Source organism: Stegostoma tigrinum, chromosome 28, assembly GCF_030684315.1.
Source record: "Stegostoma tigrinum isolate sSteTig4 chromosome 28, sSteTig4.hap1, whole genome shotgun sequence".
In the NCBI taxonomy this organism is placed as follows: Eukaryota; Metazoa; Chordata; class Chondrichthyes; order Orectolobiformes; family Stegostomatidae; genus Stegostoma; species Stegostoma tigrinum.
In genome coordinates, this window is record NC_081381.1 from 40,638,644 (window position 1) to 40,658,545 (window position 19,902).

At 43.5% G+C, this 19,902-nt stretch overlaps 1 protein-coding gene across 4 annotated transcripts in view; it reads left to right on the top strand.

Annotated features, from left to right (window-relative positions):
* The window catches only part of ajap1 (adherens junctions associated protein 1), a 318,303-nt gene that overhangs the window by 125,434 nt on the left and 172,967 nt on the right, over positions 1-19,902 (top strand). For all 4 annotated transcript variants that reach the window (XR_009442731.1, XR_009442732.1, XM_059638015.1 and 1 more), the window contains exon 2: positions 1,160-1,965. Coding sequence is in view for 2 of the 4 variants with exons in the window: in XM_059638015.1 (XP_059493998.1) it covers positions 1,160-1,965 (806 nt within the window). In the remaining 2 variants the exon portion in view is untranslated. The remainder of the gene's footprint in view (positions 1-1,159; positions 1,966-19,902) is intronic.

Below are 19,902 nucleotides of genomic sequence, written 5' to 3' on the forward strand. Positions count from 1 at the left end.
GTCAAGTGGGGCCTTGATTTGATGCCTCGTCCCAGATTATGTAGTTCCTGACTGCACTATGTTTAAGGTCAGTTGTAGCACAGGTATCTGGTCTCAGTGGAGAAGCATGCAAACGTGGGGCCTGGTTCAAAGTTAATGCCTTCAAGAGATCAGAATGAAAGCATCCATCAAACCTGTCAGCTGGATTCAACACTGGATTCTCCAGTGCGATTTACATACGCACAGTGGGTCAAACAATTCAAAAAGAACAGATATTAAACTTGCATTACTTTATTAAAGTGGATGAAGCTGATGTCTAGTGTGGAGGCATCATACTCAGAGGACTTTTTTATCTAATGAGATAATGTTCAGGTTGAGTCCACAGAGACTATTTAATTGCCTTGTCTCCCTGACTTTTGCTGATTGGTGGAGCTATGTTGCTAGGGGAAGCTTTCTGCTTTAGCACAGCACTTTCTGGAACAAATGGATGCATTAAAAAACACTTTTTTTTATTTCGTGAGGCAAATTGAAGCTCAGGTGGAGAACTATAGTTCAGGCCACCATCCAAACCAAAATAAAACAGTGGAGGAGATAAATCAAAAATTGGGGATTAACTGGCACTGAATTCAAGTTTTCAAAGCCTGAAAATTGTCAGGAGACTGAGGACATCGAGGTAGGCTGCACTTTTTGCAAATTCATTAATAACTGTCTTGAAATTGCAGACAAAGTTTAAAAATTATGAAGGTACTGCAAAAAGGAGAACCTTGTGTAAGGTTAAGTGTTAAGAACTTAGAATTAGGTTCATTGTCACATTCACTTAAGTTCAGGGATACACGAGTGCAAAAAAAAGTATACAAAGTCACCATTATGTACGAAGGTAACTAGCTACAAAATCTGAGGTATGAATTATAATAATGAATAAAAATAAGTTAAAAGATCAGCATTATATTTCTTATCAAGCGAGGTACAAGGATAAGTATGTACCTACAGCATATAGTATGGATCTTAGATTTTGAACAAAAACTATTTTGTGCAAAGTGTTACGCTGGGATTTGAACATTGTACCAGTTTAGAAACCGTACAGTTTATTCATTTTCCAAGCTGGTAAAATATCTTTTGAAATATTGTCTTGTTTGTATGTTATTCATTGGACTGATGTTGCACTTTTTCCTTCTTCCAGCCCAATGCCTGTCAATATATTTGGACGACCTGTTGGGTGCCATGCCTGGGTATTGCTTGCCATCTTTCATCTAGCCATGGATTTCTCTTCTTGTGAATCACAGATTCAGGGTCAGGGGCTCAGCCAGAATTCAGAGTCGCTCCATCCATCGCCACATCATAGACTTACCACTGGCCCTCTCTGGGTGTACAAAGATGCCCATGTTGGGAGAATTACAAAATCTTGGTGGCTCAGAAGGATTTGGCCTGAAATCCATTCTAGAAAGCAAATATCAAACAAGCCAACAGGAGTTCACAAACTCAAGTCAAACACAGGTACCCTGTGTACCAACTGTCAATCCAAACAATCTATGTCTTACAAATTGGACCCTTCAGTCTCTACGGAGATTAGGGATTCGGTAAAATTGACCTCTTTGAAAAGGTCAAGAAGGCAGAGTGATCATTTTCCATTTGAGAATTTTGAAAAACCCAAATGCACTTCCTATGACAGTGAAGGAACAGTGACTGTGATACCATGCGCCATTGAATGGGGGCCCACTAAAGAGGACCTCACAGAGTTCAGCATGTTTTCGACTCCGACAAGTCTATCCACCACTACGTTGACCCTGGTGCCCTCTACGAGAGTGACAACTGCCAGGACCACCCCCACCACCACCACAGCCAGCACGACATCCACCACTATGCAAACCACCACAGCCACACTCAGGAGCCCGAAGATGGTAATGCCTGAGCCACGCACAACAGAGCCGAATCTCAGCTGGGAGCTTCGCAACACAGCCAGGCCATCCCGCATTGGAGATACTGGAGGTACCCAACCAATAGAATTCTGAATCAATTACTTTAGAGTTAATAATGCAATTTGAAGGGAGGGCCAATACTAATTTGTTTCTGTGAGATGTTCATTGATCCTGAAAATGTTACGCTTACAAGGGACTATTTAACAAGTAGAATTATTTTATGTACTTTTCTTGAGTTAAATGGCTCTGGTCACAGGCCTGACTTACTTTGACATTTCCCAGGGACGTATGATGAATTTATAGTGTCTTGGAAGATTGCCTGCCAATCATCGCTGTTTAATGCCCCACCGACAATAATGACTCAGGTTTAATGTGTGTTAGGAGACCATTTGCAAGCCATCCTTTCAATGGTAATTATACTCAGATTCCATTATCATCACTGAACCTGAACAAAGAGCATTGTGCAACTCTGTGAGACAGGAGCAGCAAGACAAGTGTAATTTACCAGCTTTTACAAAGGGGCATGTTGACCAAATTATTTTCTGTATGATTCCACCCCAGCTGCCACAGGAAATAGGTGATATATTGACAGTGAAGTGGGGGACATTGCAGTAACATGAGGGACGTCCTGCAAGGCCAAGCTCAGGGACCTCCTGCCTATCTTAGTGGCAGGATCTCGTCTGCTGTAACTGGTCAGCCCTAATCGCCTGACCCTGTCGGCATTCAAACAAACAGAATGCTGACAGACGGAAACACCGATGAGGGGATGGGAGGCCATTTCCACTGACCAGCCGTGCATCACAGATGGAAGCTGCCATCACAAGGGTTGAGATGGAGAGAAGGTGGAAAATGGGGCTGCAATCAGGCCATCGGAAAGCGATACAGTCTCCATTCAGCCTGGAGTAGGCATGGGCGCTCTGGATGGGCTTACTGGGAGCTCCTGCTCTTCCTGGTGCACAAGGTGTGGTGAAAGGTGTCCACCAGGCTTTTACCTTTGATTTGCTGCCAAACAACTGACAGCTCATGTCTCTGTTCAACTTCTGTAAAATGTAGATCGCAACAATGATGCTGAATGTTAATTACCTCTCTGTCTGCCTTTTGCAGAAGTTGGATGTGATTTGTTGAATTATAAACTGGTGAGACTGGGTTGATTTGTCCGATCCTGATAATTGAACTGGTCACTTTTCTATTCAGCACTGATTAAAGCAGTCAATGTTGAACAGTTGGCCCCCATACTGTAGTTTTTTTCTTGTAATAAGGCGGCATGCTGGCTCAGTGGTTCGCACTGCTGCTTTACAGGGTCCTGGGTTCAACTCCAGCCTCGGGTGACTGTCTGTGTGGAGTTTGCGCATTCTCCCTGCGTCTGCGTGGGTGTCCTCTGAGTGCTCCGGTTTCCTTGCATAGTCTAAAGATGAGCCCGTTAGGTGGATTGCCCATGCTAAATTGCCCATAGTGTCCAGGGATGTTTAGGTTAGGTGTGTTAGATATGGGAAGTTCGGGGAATGGGTCTGGGTGGGATGCTCTTCGAAGGGATGGGGTGGCCTTGTTGGGCCAAATAGCCTGTTTCCACACTGTAGGGATTATAATGACGTCAATGGTATGGTGCAGGAATGGACTTTTGTCTTAGATACTAACAACCAGGAAGCTTTAGCTGGTACATTTGGGTATGAGTGCTCCGCAACAACTAGGAAGTTTCTGGAAGGCAGAAAATTGACTGACAGTTTGTCAAACATCAACAAAAAGGGCACAGGTTCTGGTCTGCCCAAGCTACAGGCTTCATGGGCATTCAGTCATGAGTTACGGTATAAATAAGCATTGATTCATGAGATACAGGATCAAGACATTAAGTTAAGAGGCACAGTTTCCATGAGTGCTATTTCTTGGGTTCTCAGTTCCATGGGCAGCCAAGGCCAATCCTAACAAGGAACACATGCTCATGTTTCTCGGGCTCCGTAAAATTCACTTGAAACATTTCGGGCCTTTTCAGGAGCAGCAATTAGTGAGCCCTGTAAGAGCTACTGTTCACCACCTGACACAAATTGGCAGTGTTAGGGCTATGTACTTTGCACCTAATTGTACCTGAACATTGCAAACAGCGTCCAATATCCAGCAGGACTCAATTAAAAACGTAAGCAGCCTTCTGTTTGCAAGATGCAAGTGTGTTGTTTGTCCATTTACAGATCTTCGTGAAAATTACATAATCTTGGGAATCCAAAGTGCACCCCTCTCCACTGGACATCCCATTTTCCATTCAAGGCAAGAATTGCTATCAAGGCACACAGATGAGGTGAAATAGTAATGCCCTTGTCTCTAACTATGTGGAGAACACACTGTAATGATATTTGTGCAATCCAGGATAGACCTCACCAGGACATGATGTCATTTTGTTTAGTTCCATCGAGGCATGGAAACAGACTCTTCACTCCAACCAGTCCATGCCAGCCATAATCCGAAACTAAACTAATCCCACTTGCCTGTGCTTGGCACATATTCCTCCAAACACTTCTTATTCATGTCCTTATACAGATATCTTTTATATCGAGGCCCTTTTTGGGCCTTTTCTCGAACAAAATGTTGTCACTGTACATGCATCCACCACTTCCACATACGAACCACTCCCTGTATAAGAAAAGTCGCCCCTCGTCCTTTCTAAATCTCTCGCTTCTCACCTTAAAAATATGCTCTGTCGTTTTGAATTCTCCCTTCCTAGGGTAAAGACACCTGCCATTAACATTATCTATACCCACTCATGATCTCATAAACCTCCACAATGTCACCCTTTAACCTCCTATGCTCCAGTGACTAAAGGATAGACAATCCAAACACTCCTTACAACTCAAGCCTTCCATTCCTGGCAACGTTCTGGTAAATCTTTTCTGAACCCTATCTTTCCTTCTGAGGCCAATGAAAAGACCTTTAAAAGCAAACTCTTTATCCATTGAGTCCTTTACAGTCCCCAGTGCATCCATCACATTTTACTGCACACTGAGATTTATTGAAATAAATTGCCCCCTCTTCCTATAATATGAGGCCAGCAAGATGAACTGCTTAAGTGCAGGGCTAATGACCTTGCGCCTTCAAAACATAGAGATGTCAGCACAGGAGTCCATTCATCCCTCAAACCTGTTCCACTGTTCAATTGAAACTTAGCTTCAGCTTGCCACTTTAGCTCTCTGTCTCTTAATCGTCGTACCGAACAAATATCTGTCAAGCTCAGTTTTGAAGTTAATTCAGACAAGGGAACAAAAAAGCCCTCTCAACTTGAAAGCTACTGGATATCTCTGAAAGTAGAATTTAGAATTTGTTTCTGCCTAACCTCATACACACTCAAGCAAACATTCACTTTAAATAGATCAAATATTATTTTCCTAGAGTGCACGAAGAAGTTGAATGTGAATGTGCTCACCAAAGGCAATGCAGCCCATTAATTTGGCATGCTCAATTAGAGAGATCAGGCAAATAGTCAATGCCAATAATGGATGTCAGTTTGCTCACTGAGCTGGAAGGTTAGTTTTCAGACGTCTCGTCACCATTCTAGGTAACATCATCAGTGAGCCTCCGGTGAAGTGCTGGTGTTATGTCCCACTTTCTATTTATCTGTTTAGGTTTCCTTGGGTTGGTGTTGTAATTTCCTGTGTTGGTGATGTCATTTCCTGTTCTTTTTGTCAGAGGATGGTAGATTGGCTCCAAATCAATGTGTTTGTTGATGGAGTTCTGGTTGGAATGCCATGCTTCTAGGAACTCTCGTGCATGTCTCCGTTTGGCTTGAGCTAGGATGGATGTGTTGTCCCAATCAAAGTCGTGTCCTTCCTCATCTGTATGTAAGGATACTAGTGATAGTGGGTCATGTCGTTTTGTGTCTAGTTGATGTTCATGTATCCTGGTGGCTAGCTTTCTGCCTGTTTGTCCAATGTAGTGTTTGTCACAGTTCTTGCAAGGTACTTTGCAGATGACGTTCATTTTGCAAAATACCTTGCAAGAACTGTGACAAACACTACATTGGGCAAACAGGCAGAAAGCTAGCCACCAGGATACATGAACATCAACTAGCCACAAAACGACATGACCCACTGCCACTCGTATCCTTACATACAGATGAGGAAGGACACCACTTTGATAGGGACAACACATCCATCCTAGGACAAGCCAAACAGAGACACGCACGAGAATTCCTAGAAGCATGGCATTCCAACCGGAACTCCATCAACAACACATTGATTTGGAGCCAATCTACCATCCTGTGAGAAAAAGAACAGGAAATGACATCACCAACCCAAGGAAACCTAAACAGATAAATAGAAAGCTGGACATAACACCAACGCTTCACCGGAGGCTCACTGATGATGTTACCTGGAAAGGTGACGAAACATCTGAAAACTAACCTTCCAGCTCAGCGAGCAAACTCACATCAAGAAAATCAACCTGAGCTACAAATCTTCTCAAAACTTGCTAATGCCAATAATGTAAATATTAAGGAAAGTGATGGAAAAGCTCAGTTGCACTGGTAGCATTTTGGGGAGAGAAGCAGAGCTGATGTTCAAATCCAATTACTTTGTCTGAACTGGTTGTATAGAATTCAGAGAAGAGTTAGTTGACTCGAAATGTTACGCCTGGTTCTCTCTTCAAAGATGCTGTTGTACCTGCTGAGTTTTTCCAGCACTTCCCATTTTTGTATCAGATTTCCAGCATCTTCAGGACAATGTAATTACCAAGTCTAATATCTTATTTGGTTTGCTTTGTCATGTTGTGAGGTGGAAGACAAGAAGTCTGATCTATTTCTGACTGCAATCCTGCTGTGCCTGGGTTATATGACACTGAATAGAAAAGATTATTACTGTTTTAAGTCGGAAATAAATCAGAGAAATATTCAGAATACAGAATAGATCCATCAAGGTCAGAAAAGAAGGTTAATGTTTCAAATAGAAACTCACCATCAGAGCCATTTAGTGCTAACACTAGTTTATATAAGTGTCATATTGATCATCATTGACATCTGTCACTTTGATAATTTACTCAAAGGATCAAAGGGTAATGATTATATACTCTCTGAGGTTCCTCAGTGCTATGTGGATGCGACAACTCTGATTTCAGTGAATTCAGATTGCAGCTCATGAGAACTCAAAATCACTATGTATCTCTTTTGAATACTGCCCTGTGATATAAATGAAGTAGACCCCAAAATAAAGGAGCAAATATCTCTTTCCATTGAGCTTCAGCAATTTTGATGTCTACCAGCATTTATTGCCCATTCCTAATTGTCCAGAAGACAGTTAAGAGTCAACCATATTGCTGTGGGTCTGGAGTGACATGTAGGCAAGACCAGGTAAGGATGGCAGATTTCCTTTCCTGAAGGACATTCGTGAACCAGATGGACTTTTCCTGACAATCAACAAAGGTTCGATGGTTATCATTAGAATCTTTTTAATTCCAAATTTTCATTGAATTCAAATTCCACCATGTGCCATGGCAGGATTGAAACCCATATACCCATGTTTCTGAATTAATAGTTCAGTGATAAAACCACCAGATAGCAAAACCTTTTACCCACTCATAAGTACCATCACTTTTATAGAAAACACCTTTTTATGCTCATCAAGGTCAGAGATGTCAGCGCAGGGGATCTGAAGCACAATAATTTCAGGTGCTCAATGCCAGCATAATGTAATTCCCAGAACTGATGCAGCACAAACGGTTATCAGTAAAGGTCCCCTTTTTTGAGGGTATTTCTGGAGGTATTTACTCTATTTCAACACCATTGTGTACCTGTAGTGTGCAAAAGTTCAACTTGTGCAGTCAAGCTACTATCAGCAGGCTAGTATAATGCTGAAAGTACTGACTTGCACAATTATCAAGAAAAAAGGTAGTTCATAATGTAGGGGAGTGCAGAAAAGTGGGAAACAGCAACTAGACACAAAGATCATACTAGGAAGTGCACAATGGGAATGTCAACTGAGACTTGCAAGTAATATAAATGCTAATAAGGAATGTTTTAATAAATATTTTCAGAGTCAGATCGTGGCCAAAGGACATAATGGACCCAATGAAGAGAGATGCAGGTGACACTGCAATACACATCAGGATAATGACAGATCTATTGAATTATTGTTATGTATCCATTTTCACAGTAAGGAAAGCAAGAGGACGAAGCAAGAGAAATTGAAGATAAATTAAGAAGACAAACTTATTGCATTCATTATAATTGTTTAAAATTGTATTTGAGGGAGAAATGGAACGTATGATAGATAAGTCTGCAAACCTTGGTGTTTTTCATCTGAACATATTAAAATAAGTAAGTGAGGGAATTGTAGAAGATTATTCATAGTCAAAAAAACTCTCTTAATTTGGAATTGTGTCATTCAAAGCAAAAATTTTAATGTTCCATTATTTACAAAGGATGAGAAAGAAATCAGGGAACTACAGGATTACCTATTTATTGCTAGTTGTGAGAAAATTACTAAGATCTATCAGTAAACATAGAAATACAGAAAGTTTGAGCAGGAGTAGGCCATTCAGCCGTTTGAGCCAGATCGACCATTCAATATGATAAGGGCCGATCATCCAACTCAGTAACCTGCTTTACACATTTCTATATCACCCACATTTTCTAGACTCCAGCAAACATAATTGTCACCAATTTAAATTCTCTTGAAGTGTCAGTCCCACCATCCCAAGAATCAGTCTGGTGAACCTTCACTGAACTCCTGGTATACCAAGAACATCCTTCTTCCACGCAGTATTGCACACACCAAGCCTCACCAAGGCACTGTATAATTGTGGCAAGATATTCCTGCTCCTGTATGGAGGAACACTGCAGGCCAGGCAGCAGCTGAGGAGTAGGAAAGTTGACATTTCGGTTTAGGACCCTTCTTCAAAAATGGGGCTCATCCAGCTCCACACTGTGTTATTTCTTTTTTCTTACAGTTACTTTATATTTTAATTGTATGTGCTGTATTTGCTTTCATATTGAATGGGTTAATGTGATTCAAAAGGATTTGCATACAGGAGCGAAAATATTTTGTCACAATTATACAGAGTATATATATATAGGAGATTTGGAATATTGTGTGCAGTATTGAGTGGAAGAAGCATGTTCTTGCTGTAGAGGGAGTTCAGTGAAGGTTTACCAGAAAGATTCTTGGGACAGTGGGACTGAAACTTCAAGAGAGTGGTGGAATTGAGATAACACAGTGTGAAGCTGGACGAACACAGCATGCCAGGCAGCATTAGAGGAACAGGAAAGCTGACGTTTTGGGTTAGAACTGTTCTTCAGAAATGGGGCCCATCCAGGACAAACACTGTGTTATCTCTGATTCTAGTATCGGCAGTTCTTACTATCTGTATAAGAAAAAGGAAATGATTTAAGTCAAGATAATAAAGTGTGAAGCTGGATGAACACAGCAGGCCCAGCAGCATCTCAGGAGAACAAAAGCTGACGTTTCGGGCCTAGACCCTTCATCAGAGAGGGGGATGGGGTGAGGGTTCTGGAATAAATAGGGAGAGAGGGGGAGGCGGACCGAAGATGGAGAGAAAAGAAGATAGGTGGAGAGGAGAGTATAGGTGGGGAGGTAGGGAGGGGATAGGTCAATCCAGGGAAGACGGACAGGTCAAGGAGTCGAGAGGAGGTAGTAGGTAGGAAATGGAGGTGCGGCTTGAGGTGGGAGGAAGGGATGGGTGAGAGGAAGAACAGGTTAGGGAAGCGGAGACAGGCTGGGCTGGTTTTGGGATGCAGTGGGGGGAGGGGACGAGCTGGGCTGGTTTAGTGATGATGTGGGGGGAGGGGACGAACTGGGCTGGTTTTGGGATACTGTGGGGGAAGGGGAGATTTTGAAGCTTGTGAAGTCCACATTGATACCAATGGGCTGCAGGGTTCCCAAGCGGAATATGAGTTGCTGTTCTTGCAACCTTCGGGTGGCATCATTGTGGCACTGCAGGATGCCCATGATGGACATGTCATCTAAAGAATGGGAGGGGGAGTGGAAATGGTTCGCGACTGGGAGGTGCAGTTGTTCATTGATTGAGTCAAATTGAAGCAGACATTTTCTTGTCAGGGAATTTGAATACTCTACAGCCCCACCTGCAGCACAACTTGGAACTGCAGGTAGAACTGGAGGTCCATTTACAAATCAGATAAAAACCAAAAGAACTGCGGATGCTGTAAATCAGAAACAAAAAGAGAAGTTGCTGGAAAAGCTCAAGGGGTGTGGCAGCATCTGTGAAGAGAAATCAGCGTTAACATTTTGGGCTGAGTAAACCTTCCTCAAACCTTCTGAGCAACCCTTCCTCAGATCTTCTGAGCTTTTCCAGCAATTTCTGTTTTTGATTCACAGACCAGCATTTATTATCTATCCCTAATTGCCCTGGGAGCAGTGGTGGTGAACTGCCTTCTTTAACCATTCCAGTCCTCAGGGTGCAGGGATACCGACAATGATGAAGACAGATCGAGGATTTTGATCCAGTGGCAGTGAGGGAATGATGATATATTTCCTAGTCAGGATGGTTAATGATTTGGAGGGGACCTTTCAGATGGTGGTGTTTCCATGTCTCTGCTGTCCTAATTCTCCAAGGTGCTGGAGGTTGCAGGTTTGAAATGTGCTGACAGAAGGGAGTTACTGTATATCTTGTGGATGGTACACACTACTGCTACTGTGTGTCAGTAGTGTAGGGAGTGAATGGTGTGAAGACTTGTGGATGGGTTATGAATTAAACAGGCTGCTTTGTCCTGATTGTTTCAAGCTTCTTGAGTATTGTTGGAGCTGCACACATCAAGGCAAGTGGGGAGCACACTATCACACTCCTGATTTCAGCCTTGTAGATGGTGGACAGGCTTTGAGGAGACAGACGCGAGTTTCTCACTGTAGTATTCCTAGCCAAGCTGATCTTTATCACAGTATTTATATGACTTGTCTAGTTCTACTTCTGGTCAATCGTGACCCCCAGTCTTCTGATAGAGGGGCATTCAGCGATGGTAATGCTGTTCAATAGCAAGGGGAAATAGTTAGATTCTCTTATTGGAGATGGGGCATTGTTTGGCACATGTGTGGCATGAATGTTGTTGGCCACTTGTCAAGCCAGGACTGCATGTTATCCAGGTCTTGCTGCATTTGGGCATGAGCTGCTTCAATATCTCAGCACTCATAACTGGCACTGAACATTCTTTGCTGATGATTGCACATTCTCATTTCTGACCTTATGGTGGAGAGATGGTCATTGATATGCATTGATAGCAGCTAAAGATGGTTGTAAAATAACCCCACAGAGGCTGGTATCACGTCACCAAGTCCCACTTTATTTACATGTGGAGAGTCCTTGACACAGATCCAGTTCCACAGAGCCAACTTGCAGAGTGAACAGGAAGTCTGGCTCTCATGTTTTTTATCTGTCAGCCAGGGCTCCGTGGATGAGGCTGTTAACCTGGTCAAATCAAGAACTCATAGTCTGTGAGTTTTACCTGGTTGACCTCATTTGAATCATTTCATTTTGGGCCTAAGACAATGCCCTGAGGAAATCCTGCTGAGATGTCCTGGAGCTGAGATGATTGACCTCCAACTGGCATGATCATCTTTCTGTTTGCCAGGTGTGACTCTAACAAACAAAGAGTTTCCCCCGATACCCATTGATTCCAGTTTTCCTTGGGCTCCTTGATGCTGCGCTTGGTTTAATGCAGCCTTGATGTCAAGGCTGTCACTCTCACCTCACCTCTGGAATTCAGCTCTTTTTCCCTGTTTGAACCAAGGCTGTAATGAGGTCAGGAGCTGAGTGGCCCTGGTGGAACCCAAACTGATCATCAGGTTATTGCTGAGCAGATGCTACTTGATAGCATTGTTGATGGTACTTTCCATTATTTCCTGATGATCAACTGTAGACTCATGGGGCAGTGATTGGCCAAGTTGGGTTTGTCCTGCTTTGTGTACAGGGCAATTTTCCACATTATTGGGTAGTTGCCAATGGTTTAGTTGCGTCGGAACAGCTTGGCTAAGTTTAGGGCAAGTTCTGGAGCACAAGTCTTCCTTTACCCCTTTTGACGCCATCAAATACTATTCTTGAAGTCTCCTTAAGGCAACTCCTTCCTGATTATATATGATTGTGCCACCATCTCCACTGATCCTGCCCTGTCAATGAGGCAGGACTTACTCAGGGATGGTGATGATGCAGTGTGGGACCTTGTCTGGTGTCAACTGTGATTCCACGAGTATGATGATATCAGGTTGATTGACTTGTGGCATTTCTCTCTATTTTGACACAATTCGACACATGTGGTTAAATAGGACTTTGCAGGATCAATGGGAATGGATTTTGTTGTTGTCAGTTCTGGTACTTAGGTCCACGTTGGATGGTTTGATCGATTTCAAATTCTTTGCTCAGACTTTGTGGTGGCTTGGTACAAATGTATTCAATTCTTTTCTCCCAGCTGTAGGAACAGAGGGACCTAGGAGTGCGAGTACATAGTTCATTAAAAGAAGCATCACAGGTAGACAGGGTAGTGAAGAAGGCATTTAGCATAAATGATCTGGATGTGAATGTGTAAGGCATGATTAGTGAGTTTGCAGATGGTACAAAATTAGGAGGTATCATTGACGGTGAGGAAGATTATCAAAAATTACAGAGGGATCGTGATCAGATGGGGAAGTAGGCTGACGATTGGCAAATGCAATTCAATTCAGATAAGTGTGAGGTGTTGCACTTTGGAAAATCAAACCAAGGTAGGACTTATAGAGTAAATGGTAAGGCCCAGAGGAGTGTTATGGAACAGAAGCACCGAAGAGTACTCGTATATTGTTTGTTGGAAACAATGTCACAGGTAGACAGGGTAGTGAAGAAGGCATTTAGCATGCTGACCTTTATCAGTTGAGGTATTGAGTATAGGAGTTAGGACATTATGTAACAGTTGTATAAGTTGTTGATGAGGCCAAACAAGAAGTATTGTGTACAGTTTTGGTCACCTGTTAAAGGAAAGGCATTGTTAAACTGGAAAGTGTTCAAAGATTTACAACAATGTTGCCAGGACTAGTTGGCCTGAGTTATAGTGAAAGGTTGACCAGGATAAGAATTTATTCCTTGGAACGTAGGAGAATAAGGGGTGACCTCATTGAGGTGTATAAAATCATGAGAGGGAAAGACAGCATGAATGGGCTGCCAGAGAAAGTGGTTGAGGCAGGTTCAATAGCAACATTTAAAAAGCATTTGGATGGGTACGTGGATGAGAAGGGTTTCGAGGGATATGGACCAAATGCAGGCAATTAGAATGAGCTCAGTGGGCACCATGTTCAGCATGGGCCAATTTGGACCAAAGGGCCTGTTTCCATACTGTAGTATTCTGTGACTCTATGGCTCAATTTGTTAGACTTGAAAGCATTCATAAAAGATTTACAAGAATGTTGCCATGGTTGGAGGGTTTGAGCTACAAGGTTTTGGAGTAGATCTGTAGCTCGGGTTGTGGGTGTTGAGCTTGGTTCACTGAGCTGGTTCATTGTTCAGCAGATTTGAGCTATAGGGAGGGGCTGAATAGGCTGGGGCTATATTCCCTGGAGCATCAAAGGCTGAGGGGTGACCTTATAGAGGTTTATAAAATCATGCGGGGCATGGACAGGGTGAATAACCAAGGTCTTTTCCCCAAGGTAGGGGAATACAAAACTGGAGGACAGAAGTTTAAGATGAAAGGTTAAAAAAAAGGGCCCTAAAGAGCATCTAATTCACATAGAGGGTGGTGCGAGTATGGAATGAGTTGCCAGAGGAAGTGGTGGAGGCTGATACAATTAGAACATTTAAAAGGTATCTAGGTGAATAGAAATGGTTTAGAGGTTGCTTGCTAAAGGTTGGCAAATAGATTAATTTGGGACATCTGGTAAGCATGGGCAAGTTGGCCAGAAGGGCCTGTTTCCTTTCTATAGATCTCTGATTCTGTGACTCTAAGTGAGTTGTTTGCTTGGCCATTTCAATGGGCACTGAAGAGTCGAACACATTGCTGTGGGTCACGTGTAGGCCAAACCAGGTAAAGAATATGTTGCTGTCCCAGAAAAAGCAGCAGTGAATCTGATGGGTTTTTGTGACAGTGGTAACAAGGTCACTATTAGGGTAGGGGGTCTTTTATTTTGAATTTTGTTACTGAATTCAAATGCCACCATCTGCCATGGTTGGATTTAAAGCTTCAGAACATTAGCTTGGGGCTTTGCATTGTAAATCCAGTGATATTATCACTATCCCACCACCTACTTGAAAGTCAGCTAATGGCTGCTTACTAATGTATGCTAGGATTAATCTAACCACTTTATATAGACTTGCTGAGGAATGATGATATCCAAATAAGGAGTGTGCGATATGCATCCTAAATTTAAAATATTATTGCTAGCTCAATTCTCTGTCATCTCCCTTGAGTTGTCTATTTCAATGTTTTAGCATTCCCCTTACCTTAAATATTGTCCCTTTTATAACCAGCCTAATATTAATCACAGATAACAAGGTGTAGAGCTGGATGAACACAGCAAGCTGAGCAGCGTCAGAGGAGCAGCAAAACTGTTGTTTCAGGCCTAGACCCTTCTTCAGAAATCTTTCTGAAGAAGGATCTAGGCCAGAAACATCAGCTTTCCTGCTCCTCTGATGTTGTTTGGCCTGCTGTGTTCATCCAGCTCTACACCTTGTTATCTTAGATTTTCCAGCATCTGCAGTTCCTGCTATCTCTGAAATAATATTAATCACAGCTACTTTGAGACACCATGTTGCTCCCAATACGTTTGTTTTGCCATTCCCTTGATTTGTCAGCCCTGCCATATTTTTGGCTGAACAGCTGAATTCTGACAAAACCATTTCAGAAAGTCTTCTGTCTCTCTCAGAACCAAATTGATCTCTTATTCTTGGATTTTGGTGGAGATGTCGGGGTAGCATTTTTCTCTTCCAGAACCTGCCTCCTGAGATTCACCACTTTCAGTTCTCAATTTGAAATGCTTTCTGCTTGCTGACGGCAACTGCATCTTCCAACACATTGTTTTCAAAATTCTTATTCTCGCCTCTAAGTCCCTCCCAGTTTTGATGCTTGTTATCTGTGTAACCTTCTGAAGCACTATGATAGATCCTAGGAGGTGGAGTTGCAGGTGGACAGGGTGGTGAAGAAAGCATTTGGTACACTTGCCTTTATTGATCAGTGCATTGAGTACAGGAGAGATAATGGGAACTGCAGATGCTGGAGATTCCGAGATCATGAAGTGTGGAGCTGGATGAACACAGCAGGCCTACCAGCATCTTAGAAGCACAAAAGCTGGTGTTTCGGGCCTTGACCCTCCATCAGATGAAGGGTCTAGGCCCGAAACGTCAGCTTTTGTGCTCCTAAGATGTTGCTTGGTCTGCTGCGTTCATCTAGCTCCACACTTTGTTACATTGAGTATAGGAGTTCGGATGTCATGTTGCGGCTGTACAGGGCATTGGTGAGGCCACTTTTGGAATACTGTGTGCAATTCTGGCCTCTCTTCTATAGGAAGGATGTTGTGAAACTTGCGAGGGTTCAGAAAAGATTTACAAGGATGTTGCCAGGGTTTGAGGGTTTGAGCGCAAGGGAGAGGCTGAATAGGCTGGGGCTATTTTCCATCAAGCATCAGAGGCTGAGGGGTGACCTTCTAGAAGTTTATAAAATCATGAGGGGCATGGATAGGGTAAGAAGCCAAGGTCTTTTCCCCAGGGCAGAGGAGTCCAAAACTAGAGGACAGAGATTTAAGATGAGAGGGGAAAGATTTAAAAGAGACCAAGGGGCAACATTTTCATGCAGAGGATGGTGTGTGTATGGAGTGAGCTGCCAGACAAAGTGGTGGGGGCTGGCACAATTATAACATTTAAAAGGCATCTGGATGGGCACATGAATAGGAAAGGTTCTGAGAGATATGGGCCAAATGCTGGCAAATGGGACTAGATTAATTTAGGATATCTGGTTAGCGTGGCCGAGTTGGACCGAAAAGTCTGTTCCCATGCTGTACATCTCTATGACTTTATAACCAGTTCACATCCAGGGCCTTCCTTACAGCTTCCTTCTCCTTGCCCCCAACATTTATGACAGATCTCTTTCCAAATCATTCCCCCATGAATTTCTGGCAGGGTAAAGTCTGGTCGGGCACCATCAGCAGGGAAACACATCACCCTTATAGACGGAAATGTATAAAGCTTTGAGGTGCAATACACAGGGTGGGCAGGAAGGAACCTTTCCCCTTTGTGGAGGGATCAATGACCATAGATTTAAGGCCGGGAGAAGGAGGTTTAGAGCGGATGTGAGCATTTTCTTACAGTGAGTAATAGGATTTGGAACTGACTGACTGGAAGGGCAGTAATGGTAGTAACCCGAGTAGCATTTAAGAAGTATTTAGATGTGCATTTGCGATGCCAAGGCATGGGCCAAATGCTGGAAAAGGTATTGGAATAGTTCGGGGTTTTATTTTTGGACTGGCACAGACTCAAAAGTCCAAAGTGCCCTTTATAGACCTCTGACAGAAAACCTCTCTTTATCATGTTCACTTTCAAATGTCTCCTCAAAAAGACAACATTTCTACTGCGATAATAGGAACTGCAGATACTGGAGAATCCGAGATAACAAGGTGTAGAGCTGGATGAACACAGCAGGCCAAGCAGTATCTTAGGAACAGGAAAGCTGACATTTCTGGCCTAGACCTTTCGGTCTAGAAAAACACTTCAGAAGTGACAGCCAGGTCGCTCAAACTGCTAGGAATCATGACAACACACAAACCAGCAGTCACACTAAGATAGCAACTGGCCAGGGCTAAAGATCTAATAGATACCATGGACAGGATGAATGAAGTTTACAGCATAACATGCGGAGACCGCACATAACTCCACCTGGGACAAACAGGCAGGCAACTAGCAACCCTCATCCACGAACACCAGCTAGCAACTAAACGACACAAACAGATGTCCTTGGTTTCAATATACACAGATGAGAAAAACCACACTTTCAACTGAAACAACACTACTATCATTGGACAAGCCAAACAGAGGACAGCCAGGGAAATTTTGGAGGCTTCGCATTCATCCGCAGACTCCATCAGCAAACACATTGAATTAGACACCAGAGACTGAACATTACAATGCACAGCCGGAAGCAGCAAAAACCAGACCACATAAATTTGAACCAGCAAAGGATAACAGTGTATCACAGGAGGCTCCACAGCACTGAGGATGTCACCTAGTAAAGGGGATGTAACGTCTGCTATCAAACCTCCCAGCTTGGCGAACACACCAAACGTCTATTCTAATTAACAGCTTAAACTTGCTTTTATTATGTTTAACATGCAGGAATGTTTTAAAAATTGTAACACTTGAAAGAGACCTTATTCACCCTTCAAGAGCATTTATGTCCACTCTATCAATTTTATGTCGATAATCCCAGGTTAAGACCCTTAGACCCACCACAATTCAGTCTGTTTGAACTCAGCATTCATTTCCGATAGCTCTGATGTGTTCCAGTTTCTTGTCTCTGTATAAATTACGTACCATCCCCAATACCTCCCTCAACAAAAAATGGTCAGGATTGGTGGTGAAACCTTTACATCCAATTCCCCAGCCAACATTTTTAAAGACACTTTCTTGGTCCATGAATGTTTGCCTCTGTAACTAAAGCAAGTGTGTCGGCAGAGAGCTGTCGGAATGCTGCATCAACTGGAAGTGTTTTCCTTCATGAGTTTGAAAGCAGTAATACCACTGCCTCCTTCTTACTTTTCTCCTCATGCATCATTGATGGACAGAGCCAGAAGGAATTGAAGGATTTGGATTAAGCACACTCAATGTGTTTCTGTTGCTGTGTGAGATAATTAATTGCAGTTAATTATCACATCCCTGGACTGCTGAGCTGACACCGACACCCACGGCATAAATAAAGGCCAGCTCACTGGTGATAGTGAGGAACAGTTTCTCCCGCCACCCCCCCCCCCCTCCCCCGATTGTGTACAGCTAGAACATTTTCACGCTCTCTAAAGATAGAACCTGTAGCATTGCTACTTGTACTAGGATGACAAATTAATTTTTTTTTAAAAAGCCTGGTTTCTCTGAAAAGAGAAATTAAATGTTATGGTTGCTAATTTAATCCAGTGCCATAATCCTAAAATATAAAGATGGCCTGTAGACCACTTTCAGATCTTCAACTTGTTAAAGCTGATCACACAACGATGCTGGGACCAGTTCAGCTCCCCCCCAACCCGCACCCCCCCCCCCACCCCCCGGAGTCTAGATAATTTCAGACAAAGAACAGTACTGCAATTCTGAAGCAGATCCTTCTATATTCTCTTTTGCCTTTAAATAGCACCATCTAGGGGGAGGCAATGGCCTAGTGGTGTTATCACTGGACTGTTAATCCAGAGGCCCAGATAGTGTTCTGGGGACCCAGGTTTGAATCCTGCCCTGATAGAATTTGAATTCAGTAAAATATCTGGATTAATTAAGAATCTGATGATGACCATGGACCAATTGTCAGGAAAAACCCATCTGGTTCACTAGTGTCGTTTAAGGAAGCAAACTGCCATCCTTACCTGGTCTGACCTACATGTGACTCTAGACCCACAGCAATGTGGCTGACATTAAACTGCCCTCTGGCCAATTAGGGATGGACAAAAATGCTGCCTGGCCAGTGACACCTTCAGTGAATGAATAAAGAAATCCAAGCCTCCAATATGTAAAAACCCAACCTTACCAGCCATTTAAGATAACAAAGTGTGAAGCTGGATGAACACAGCAGGCCAAGCCGCATCAGAGGAGCACAAAAGCTGACATTTCGGGCCTAGACCCTTCATCAGAGAGGGGGATGGGGTGAGGGTTCTGGAATAAATAGGGAGAGAGGGGGAGGCAGACCGAAAATGGAGAGAAAAGAAGATAGGTGGAGAGGAGAGTATAGGTGGGGAGGTGGGGAGGGGATAGGTCAGTCCAGGGAAGACGGACAGGTCAAGGAGGCGGGATGAGGTAGTAGGTAGGAAATGGAGGTGCGGCTTGAGGTGGGAGGAAGGGATGGGTGAGAGGACATGTCCATCATGGGCCTCCTGTAGTGCCACAATGATGCCACCTGAAGGTTGCAAGAACAGCAACTCATATTCCGCTTGGGAACCCTGCAGCCCAAAGGTATCAATGTGGACTTCACAAGCTTCAAAATCTCCCCTTCCCCCACTGCATCCCAAAACCAGCCCAGTTCTTCCCCTCCCCCCACATCATCACTAAACCAGCCCAGCTCGTCCCCTCCCCCCACTGCATCCCAAAACCAGCCCAGCCTGTCTCCGCTTCCCTAACCTGTTCTTCCTCTCACCCATCCCTTCCTCCCACCTCAAGCCGCACCTCCATTTCCTACCTACTACCTCATCTCGACTCCTTGACCTGTCCGTCTTCCCTGGACTGACCTATCCCCTCCCTACCTCTCCACCTATACTCTCCTCTCCACCTATCTTCTTTTCTCTCCATTTTCGGTCCGCCTCCCCCTCTCTCCCTATTTATTCCAGAACCCTCACCCCATCCCCCTCTCTGATGAAGGGTCTAGGCCCGAAACGTCAGCTTTTGTGCTCCTGAGATGCTGCTGGGCCTGCTGTGTTCATCCAGCTTCACACTTTGTTATCTTGGATTCTCCAGCATCTGCAGTTCCCATCATCACTTACCAGCCATCTGTTGTGTTTCATTTCGTGGTTGGTCAGACAGTATATTTTTAAGAGACACACGGTATATCTTTAAGAAGCATGCTTGGGGTATTACTTCTGTATCATAGCATTGTAACCTAATGGTGTCAAAACCTTGGACTCCATCCTACTGAAGGATCGCTGCAAGCATGACATACTACTGCCTTGTGAAACTGAATATCTTCATGTGTGCCTAGGAATATAATATTTGTATATAATAGCCAACTAGGATAAAAGTCTGTTGGGTTTTAGCTCAGTTGCCTACACAGTTGGTTTGTGAAAAAGTGGGAGACTAACTTCAATTCCCACTATACAGTTCCTACACAGGCTGAGGCACTCACCTTCTCAACCTCTCCACTCACCTGAGG